This window comes from Aythya fuligula, chromosome 18, assembly GCF_009819795.1.
Source record: "Aythya fuligula isolate bAytFul2 chromosome 18, bAytFul2.pri, whole genome shotgun sequence".
Classification (NCBI taxonomy): Eukaryota; Metazoa; Chordata; class Aves; order Anseriformes; family Anatidae; genus Aythya; species Aythya fuligula.
In genome coordinates, this window is record NC_045576.1 from 9,915,218 (window position 1) to 9,925,237 (window position 10,020).

Below are 10,020 nucleotides of genomic sequence, written 5' to 3' on the forward strand. Positions count from 1 at the left end.
TAAAAGCTATAAAACCTTCCTGGGGGTTCTTGGATTAAATCAACTCACCAAAATGAATTTAAAAAAGGCTTTCTCAGGACTGAAGGAAAACGAACACAACAGTAAATGAAATAGAGCTATCCTCATCCAGAAGACTAAAGCCCTCCTGAGGGCTGAAGAATTGCAATTTTAAACATCTCTGGAGCACAAGAGGAGACACGGTATTTGTGGATCCTAGGGCGGCGGCTGGAGGCTATAAAAGAACAAAAAAGCCTTTAAGGTGCACATGCACACACACAATCCCTGCAGACATAGCTTTCATTGGTCAAAAATAAAGGCTAAAAAATAAAAAAAGCTTCCCCGATTAAAATTAGTGTGTGTTAGCCCACAGTGTGTTATCTGTCAGTTCTAAGAAGTGATTCAGATTTTTGCCATGCGCTATTTTAATCTCTTGGTCAATAAACCTTGATAGTAACCTCAGCCAAAAATATCAGCATGTTGTTTACCATATTATGACAGGAAACAGCTGGGATCTTATTTTCATCTTATTGTGATGCAATTATTAGTGAGCACAGTTGAAAGCAACATACTTTGTCTTAGTGAACAAACAAATTGTGGTTGAATGCCAAAGAACAGTTTGCACTGCGAGAAGTGTGTCTCCTCTCTGAACCCGATAAGAGACCAGCCCCAAGCAATACTTCTGCTACCAGGACTTGCTTCTCCTTTTCTTTCTCCTTTTTCAGCCGACCCAGTCATGCATAGCTGTATTTTAAAGCACAGTATGTGTTTCTTCCTGACTTTCCAAGAAACACCTTCATCAAAAAGGAACAGTCCCCTTGGTGCCTTGCAGAGCTAATAGCAAACATTAAAGAGCACTGGGAAAGCGACGTCTTTGGAGGACACTTGCAGATTAAAAACAACGACCTGGTTGAAAGCTGACTGCTCTCAGTGAGATTATTATTGTTTCACTGACAGAGCTGTATTCAAATTGTTGTTGTGTCTATTTAGAATTAAACCTTCTTGACGTTCCTCCAGGAAAAATTACAGAAAGGGGTCCCTGCTGCAGGCCTGGCTCCCAAGGAAGCTGCTGTGAGTCCCAGGACCCTGGGTCATGGTGTATTGAGTTACACCAGGGTCAGCTCCTTGTGTCCCCATGGCCTGTAAATGGGGAGCTTAAGGGCTAGAAAGCTGGGCTGTCTTTGCTGCTTGGGTCACCCCAGCATAGTAGCAAGGTGGTGGGAAGTGTTGGATCGAACGTAGCCTTGAACCTTGAGTGAATGTGGCTTATAGACAATTTGAGTAATTAAATTGACATTTGTCTGCCTGGGGGCTTCTGCAAACCCACCATAAAGCTGTGCAGCAAAGGTGGTTTGTGGTGGATGGGATTGGGTCCGTGAACTAAGCCCATATGCAGTGAAAGGGAATCTGTCTTGACTTCAAATGCACTTAGGGATGGGGAACAAGCCCAAGTGTTCAGGGACTCCCAAAACTCGGGGGAAGTGGCAGCTCTGTGCCACTGTGCCAGCGGTGCCAGCCCAGCACCTGCGGAGCTCCCTGAGCCGTCCCACGCCCGAAGCCTCCTCTGGACGTCACTGGTGGTGGGGATAGATTTATAACCAGCAGAGCCATCCAGACCCTCGGACGTGTGAAATATACCTTCATCGCTCACAGTGAGGGAATAAAAGCATTTTGCGGTTCTAGCTGCCTGATTCTACTCCTTTCTCACCAAGAACAAATGTAAGAAATGTGAATTAACTGAAATACATGTTTCTGCTGTATCAAGGTCCCCACCCAAATGAGCAGTTGGCTCGGAAAGTATTTATGCTGGCAAAGCACCTATTCACAACTTTGTAAGCCTTTATACAAAGAGTAGAATAAGTTTATTGGAGTAACTTTAAAAAGCATAAATTTTGATCACTGGCTTATATACAAGCTGAGTTCAAACAAGGTTTCCTGTCTTACAGTGTTTTTTTTCCTGTTATTTCTTTGTATTTGCATAGTAGCATCACTTGCAGTTCACAAGGAAAGCCTCTAATTGCCTATTTGCATAGAGATTTGGAGATTTCTTCCGCACGTTGGAATGACTCATAGACAAAATTTTCATCAGATTGTTTTATTCCTCTTACATCGATAATTGTACTGTGCATAATGCATAGCTTGGCATGCCCTGCTTTTTCCAAAGGATGGTAATTAGCCCATCGTTGGGTGAACTTTGGGCTCGGTCATCACGTGTGTAAGCATGTGTGTAAGAAGGCTGGGAGCTGGAAGGTAGAAGTTACGGCTTCTTCAGATGTGAGACTGAGGTTTTGATTTGTGGTCACAATGTCAGATCTAAGAAATTTTGTAACTAAAGTAGAATCGGCACAAAATGGTGTTGGTGTGTAGATGCATCGGAAAAAAAAAAAAAAAAGAATCAAGTTGAAAGTTTAAGGATACTTCATAAATTAATCTGATATTGAATCCCTTTCATCCTTTATTTACATATTCAGCTAATCCAGAAAAACACCTAAGTGCTTGGTTAATTTGAATTAAGCAGTTCATCCTATTGGAAGGTAAGTACAGATGTGAGGCCCTGATTCAGCAAAGTAATAAAGTGTGCAAGTAGTCCTGCGAGATGCAAAGCTGAGCAAGGCTCTCGGGACTTATGCACAAGGTTCAGCAAGTACAGTCCCAGCGGAGGGTACCAAAGCACAATCCTTCCAACTGATGTCTTCACCTAATGCCACTTTGAACTCTTTATTCAACATCTGTTGGATAAGGTTATAGACTAGAAGAGTCTATAAACTATACTCTAGTCTATACCTAAACTATAGTATAGACTAGACTTCTGTAGTCGTAGTGAATTTTATGTGAACATCTCATCTCATAACATGTTGAAGATGCTGGAACCTATTGGTTGAGGTCTCCCAGCTGTACAATAAAACAGGCTGACATTTTTGCCTATTGATTACTTGGAAATTCCTAACGTGCTACTCCGCTTGATAGTTCTCTTTAGAATACAACTGCATCCACCTTATGGGAAGAGTTAGTTGTACAAATGATGATATTGCTATTTTAGGTGATGAAATAGGCAGTCTTCTTACTGGTCGGGTATCTTTACCTGGTTATCTGCAATAAGCTGTAAAACTACTACATAAACTGGTTTGCCTTAGTTCGTGAAGCATGATTGAACCATGATCTATGAAAAGGAGCAAAGAACAATTTGCAGCTTTTGTGTATAATAACTTTAAAGCAGGTTTTAAAATACTTGCACTGGTGCTGGCAGGCCTTTTGCCCATATCCCTCAGTCGCCTAAGAATGAAATTCAGGAAGACGCAAAGTGCAATGAAAAATGGGTGCACAGCGAACAAAAAAAAAGTCTTAAAAGATCCCTGAGGTTGAGAAATTTTGTAAAAACTCGCAGGAAACAGTAAGTCACCTTGTCTAAGGGAGTAAGGGGCAAACATCACTCACTGACCTGATTTAAGATCCCACCAAAGAGAAAAAGGAAACTTCTGTGAGCTAGAAACCTGCTGACTAACGATCTGCAGTTTGTCTGCTTAAATGCTCTATTGAGATAGATTTAGGAAAGCTAGTAGTAGTCCTTCTTCTGACCATGTCCCAGCAAATGCCTTAGCATTTCCTTTTCATGACTATTTCCTTTTCATGTTTTCTTTTTCCTTTCTTTGTCTTTTATTCCTCTTTTGCTCTTTGCAGATCTTTGCTGATCTTTCTTCTCTCTTCTTCCCTTTCTCTTGATCTAACAGTTCTGAGTTTTTGAGTTTTTGAACTCCAAATAGGGCAAAAGAAGCAAAAAAGTTATTCTCTAACTTCCATAAGTAGCCCTTTCTTAATGTATTTTTCTGTTCTCTTACAGGTGACCCATATACGACAAGAATATGAAAACACACTCAAAAGTCTGATGCCAGCATCTTTGAGACAAGAACTTGAAGACACCATTGTATCTTTAAAATCTCAGGTAAATCTTTATCCATTTATCTATCATGTTGTATCTTTTGATGCCGGATTTTGTTCCACTTGAGAGTCAAAAGCAGAAAATATTGCTGTGTTCAGTAGTATTTTCACAGCCTTTCAAATACAGCTTACAGTTTGCTCTCACTTTTCTTACCCTGTTTTTCCTAGAGGAATTTTTTAAAGGATGCTTGTAAAGGATGTGAAAGAGAGAGAGAAATCATTTTGTTTTCTTCTCAGCCTATATAATGAAGCAAGTGAGATACTTCTTTTAAGACAGTAGTCCCAGTGATTATTGTGTTATTTCTAGGTTTTCCTGTAGAAAGAGGCTCTAATGGACTTCTGTAATGCTTTCTCTTAAATGTTTCAAAACACTAGATCATCTACAGTAACACAAAATCAATATTGTTTATATGAAACAGATATAAAACTGTCTAATAGAAATATCAAAATCTCATTGTAAATAGGGCGCTACATTGTAAATAATGAACTGGTTATGCTTCTAGTATGGGGTTCCCAAATATGTCATTTGGTGCTGTCCTATTAGGATATATTATATTATATTATATTATATTATATTATATTATATTATATTATATTATATTATATTAGGAGATGGAAGAAGGCATAATATCATCATTGCCTGAACTCACAGACACATAAAGGTCTGAGGAAGGATAAATAACAATAAAGAGGAATGATCAGAGATGTCAAATAACAGTACTCCAAAAAAAACAGGCAGTGTTGGCTTATGGCCCAGTGCAGGACTGCTTTTAGGCATGGGTAGGAAGGACTGGGATCTGTCCTGGGCTGAAGGGAAGAAATGAGGAAGCACCATGGCAGTCCTGCTGGTGGCTCAGAGCTGCCCAGGGCTCAGAGAAGAGCAAAAGCCCTGAGGACACGGCATGCATGTTTAGGCTTGACATCAGCACACGCCTTATACCAATTTAAAGGACCGTTTTTCAAGCTCTTATTCATCTACAGACTCTCAATTTCTCTTTCTTATGCAGTATCTCTAGGGAAATAGTTTTAATTTAATGTATTTGCTTTTTATTGCCTTTTTTTCCCCTTCCCTCCTTATTTGCTTCCTTGCTTCCTTCCTTCCTTCCTGCACAATGCAAAAGGGTCATTATGTAACATTTTTTTTCCAAGCACAAGACACTTCACTGACAAAGTTTGCCTTTAATAGAAGTAGGAAATTTTCATAGGGGAAAGTTTCAAATTCCTATGTGCTGCTGGTGCCAAAATTTCAACACTATGTTACAGGCACTCTGCCCACATGTCAAGGGATTCCTAATGGAAGTGAAGCTCTTTTTCACTTAAATATTTGTGGGAAATAAAGAGTTAAGGATCAACAGGGGAAATCTATTTCCAGATGATAGTAAAAAGCTATATTTAAAGTGTGGTTGACCATTAGCACTGTCTAGTAGCAAGCGTTACACTGGAGCTAATATAAGAGTATCACACCTTTTAAGGAGTTAAAAAAAGCAGAATCTGATATCTACCTGCAGGGCTTTTGTAAGCATCAGCAGCATTTCAAAAGAGTAAAAGTAACTACACACACTAAAAACTGGGTGTTATCCCAGAAATACATAGCTGCTGGCTGTATTTCCAGCAGTATGCTGTAGTCGCAGACCACTCAGTAAGCAGGGCTCTTTTCTGAAGCACAGGTGTCCTAGTCTTTGAAAATTGTTGAAATTCCTGTTTTGAAACATCAGACAAGAAGGGCAATGGAATCTCTGCACCTGTCAGGATTATTTATTGTTGGAGGAGGATGAAGAAGATGGGCTGGGTAAAAGCCCGAGCAGTGATAAAAATAAACAAAAAGAAAATACTGGCTGCTTAGGCGAAGTTTTTGAAAAACATTGCTAAATATAAAGTATGCTGCCCAACTGTCAGCTCTTGTTGGTTTGTCCAAAAGTGGCCACGGTGTATTAATAAGCGTTAATTTTCATACCCATCCAGAACAGGTGAGTATCTTCACAGGAGAGCAGCAATGAAGGGATAAGAGCACAGGCTTCGTATGGGCGTTGAGGGTGCAACTGGAGTTCCCAACCCCTCACGTAATCGATCTGCTACCACAAGCTGAATTTCAAAACTGTTTTGACTCTGTTCTTAAAGTAGGTAGCATGCAGCTGGTGTGCTGAGGATATGCAGGCCAGGAAAGCCATGCTGACAATCTTCTATAAGGTATTATGGTTAATTCCAGTATGCAGCTAAAATGTTATTGCATTTACTTAGGCACAATAGGCAAGAAAAACACCATTATGAAATGCGTGTTTTAATGTTTAATGGTGCAATAAATTTGTACAAAATTTATTGAAATTTTGTACAGCATTTTCATTTGGGATGTATTTTACAGGTAAATGTTCTGCAGAAAAGAGCCTCTGCCCTACAGGCCGAGCTGAATACCTACCGCACCAGGAGGTACGTGATTATCTTTGATTAATTTGTACCATTTCACACCTGTAGATCCCAGTTATTGAAGTTTTACGGCTTAATTAAAACACTCAAATATGGTTGCCGTTTTAAAAGATCCTTATTTTCAGTAAACAAGCGTCTGAGAATTTTCCCAGTGCTTAGTCAGTACTATTAGAGCAAGATTAGAGAACTCGCAGGTGCATTGCAAGTCTGGGCTTTGCCTCGATGTTCATGATGAGACAGTGGCTCAGTGCACAGCTGCAGCTCTGCGGTGATGCCACCTCCTTTTAAGATAGAAAACAATGATGCAATGCATAATATTACAGATCACATCTTCAAAGTACCGGATCTTCATGAGCCTGAGCTTTTTTCAAACGTTTACACCCTCCAATATAAATTATGGCAAGTGCTGCAGCAATAAAAAGACTTGCTGTGCCTTTAGAGTAAGTGATTCACATGGATAGGTGAGTAAAAGGAAATTTCCTAGTAAAGTCACTCCGTCTTTTTATATTTATTGGCTTTTTTGATACTTTCATATCGCACATGAGGTTTTCTGCAAATGAAAATGCGTGCTTGTAAAAATAGTGTAAAAATGTCTAAGATAATTGAACGTTTGTAAAGATGTTAACGGCGTGGAAGTTGATGAAAATGTTAATCCAAAATTTTTTTGTTAACAAGAATTAGATAAAGCTAATTGGAAGCTAAAAATGTCATAAATTCTTGGTAATATGTCCAGCATAGGTAACTTCAAAAAAAAAAACAAAAAAAAAAACCTAGGTAAATATAAAGCTGTAATATAGTTTCAAGACTCTCCAGTAACAGCAGTAGCACTGCAAAAGGATGGATTTTGTCTCATTTTTTTTTGAGTTAATGTCTTCACAATTAGGAAAATTGCTATTTAAAATGATGAATAATCATCAATCAGGCCTGGTCACAAGTGACCAAAAGTTGAGGGCGGAAGGAGCCCTGTGCACATCCCAGTGGAGAGGAAGGGTTGGGGACAGAGCGAGCAGGAGAGGAGCTTCTGTGCTTCTGTTCAGAGGAGTTTTGGTACTGATCAGATTTTTTTCCAAGACTACATTCATGCGAAATTTTGTTTTTTGGTTTGTGGTTTTGTTTTTTGTTGGTTTGTTGTTGTTTTTTTTTTTGGTAACTCCTGACCCTTGTTCACTGAAATACTGCTTTTTTTTGCTGACATTGGACATCTGTCAGTGAAGAACTAACTTCAGCCTGCTTGTGCCTACGGCTGCAGATGTGGTCACAGCCGTAACCGAGCCCGCTGCGACAGGGCCCAACCGTGATTTCAGCGTGTTGTGTTTTGTAGCAAGAACAGTAAGATAGAACTAATGAGAATCTCTTAATTTTCAGGTAGCTGCTGGAGCTGTTGGATTTCTTCGATTGCCAAATGGACTGCTTTGAATAGGTTTGAAGATTTGGCTCTTGTCATTAAAATGCAAAGATCAGTGGCTGTTTTGTTAGCATACAAAATGCACTGAAGTTCATGAAAACACATCCATTGCTCATGCCAGACCTTTTTTAGTTGTATTTTCCTTCCATTACCTTTTATCATCATCTTATTACAGATTTATACTTTTGATATACTGCGTGATTGACTCTGTGCTTGCCTACCAAGAGGAAACGTTTCCTCTACTAATATTTTTGTTACTACTTCCTAGTACCATTCTTTTCACTTTTATACATGAAGAAAATCCCATTTTCTATTATTATTGTCCAAGATATTTTAACATATTTTGACATTGTTTTGTGTCCATGTGTTTACATAATATTAAAATATTATTTTGTACTATTTTGTTTTGCCATTATTGTCCTGCTTGGGCATCTCACTCACTTAAACAGCCACAGTGCATATGACAGCTTGTATGGCTTTTTTTTTTAAACTGGGAAATTATTCCGTGCTGTATTTCAAGGAAAGCATTGTAGCATGAATGAAAACACCATGATGACAAATGCAGCCACTGTTGCCAGTTAACAGCATATAAAGCTACCAGTGGGGTTGCATGCACCGGTCACAGGAAAGTCCTTTGTCACTTACTGATAACACAGTTATGCGGCGTTATTGAAAAAGAGTCATAACTGATACGGCCCCGGTTCCGCGTGGGCGCGTGCGCAGGCTCTCTTGAACGTCCTGGTACCTCCAAGAAGGTGCCCCAGGGTTTGTAGAGGATGAGGTGTGGGAAGTGGGGGAAAGCTGAGGGACCTGGGCAGGGAGCCGTCCTTGTAGCTCTCTCTGCATCCCCAGCACAGAGCTTCCTTATCTCTTGGCCATCCGCGAGCAAGAATGTACCCGAGTACGTTTGTAATCTGTAAATTTAGATAGGCGGAATACAAGAATAGCCATTTTCTTCCTAGGCACCATGCTGCCGGCAGTGTTCGTATCAGGGCACAGCTCATGGCCTGAGTGCTTGAGAGAGGGCCAGGAATTCCTCTCTTCGAGGTCCAGCTGCAGCACGGGCTGCAGGAGCAAAGCTCTCCCTGTCCCTGCAGGCGGGGACAGCCGCTTGTCCCCCCTCACCCAGCACTCAGTGCCACGGTCCAGAGGGTCCAGCACACGGTGCAAGTGACGGCTTGAGTGCCTGCGGCAGGAGGTGGCCATCCCGCCGAGCCCCAGCTGCGCTCTTATCTCCGCCTGGCACGGAGATCAATGAGGAAAGGCTTTGGCAGGCTGGGCTCCATCCTCCCCACCTCCTGGCAGTGCCAACAGAGAGCTCCATGCCAAATACAGGCCCCAGCCTCGCTCGGTGCTTTGCTGCTTGTCAGCCCAGCCTGGGCCTGGGCAGGTTTTCCACCTTCCTTGAATCAACAGGTGATTCCTCTAATTAGAGATAAGGGGTTGTCATGGCTCTGATAAGGAAGGAAGTGCTGCGGCAGGTGCCACAAAGCCCCGCCTGGGGCAATGGTGAGTTTTAGTAGGAAGAATTTGTTAGGATACATGCAGTTAATTGTGGGCAGTAAAATTTAATGTATTTGCTCAGGGAGATGCATGGCAGCGATGGTTCGGCTCTACAGAAGGAGCACTGAGAGCTCCCAGACCTGTGGGCTGTGATTTATTGGTTGGGTGTTGCTTTGTCCTTAAACACCAGGCAGTGGGACAGCAAAATCTCCCTTCTCACACACAGAGGAAATGAGGAGATTTTGATTCTGGTGTACTGCTGGTGTTTGTGCTTGATAACCATGTGGTTATAGTGTTTCTGAGGGTGGTACATGCATGAGGTAACACACAGATCCTCTGCTGTATGCTCTTCCCTGCATTCCTAGTTGAATTCAGGCCTGATTTTCCTTCTTTTCAATGGAATTGGGTTGCTGATGTCATTGATAATGAAAAAAACAGTTTGGGAAAAGTAGATATTAGTCAACTCGTAAATTTTAAAACTGGCAAACTCTCTAACAGCAAGTACAGTCTGAGAACCATTTTGAAGGCGCTTATAAACCTGATTAGAAATTAAACTCAACACTGTCTAGGATGGGTTTGTAGTTGCTACTATTTTTTTGATCGCTTATGGAACAGGTAAAGTCTAAACTGCAAGCTCAGAGAGGTTCTCCTGTCTGGAACTTGCTCTCTTTTCACCTGCTAGGTAAGGAATTGCCAGCTGCCAGCAGTTGGCTTCATAGGCTGTAAAACGAGCTCTGGCAAAACCGGCTAGAGAATGG

General features: G+C 41.1%; 1 protein-coding gene across 1 annotated transcript in view; it reads left to right on the forward strand.

Moving 5' to 3' along the window:
• The window catches only part of CEP112 (centrosomal protein 112), a 161,619-nt gene extending 153,480 nt beyond the window's left edge, over positions 1-8,139 (forward strand). The window contains exons 25-27 of the mRNA XM_032199772.1: positions 3,836-3,937; positions 6,293-6,357; positions 7,720-8,139. Of these exons, the coding sequence (XP_032055663.1) occupies positions 3,836-3,937; positions 6,293-6,357; positions 7,720-7,723 (171 nt within the window). The 3' untranslated portion in view covers positions 7,724-8,139. The remainder of the gene's footprint in view (positions 1-3,835; positions 3,938-6,292; positions 6,358-7,719) is intronic.
• The last annotated feature ends 1,881 nt before the right edge of the window (positions 8,140-10,020 follow it).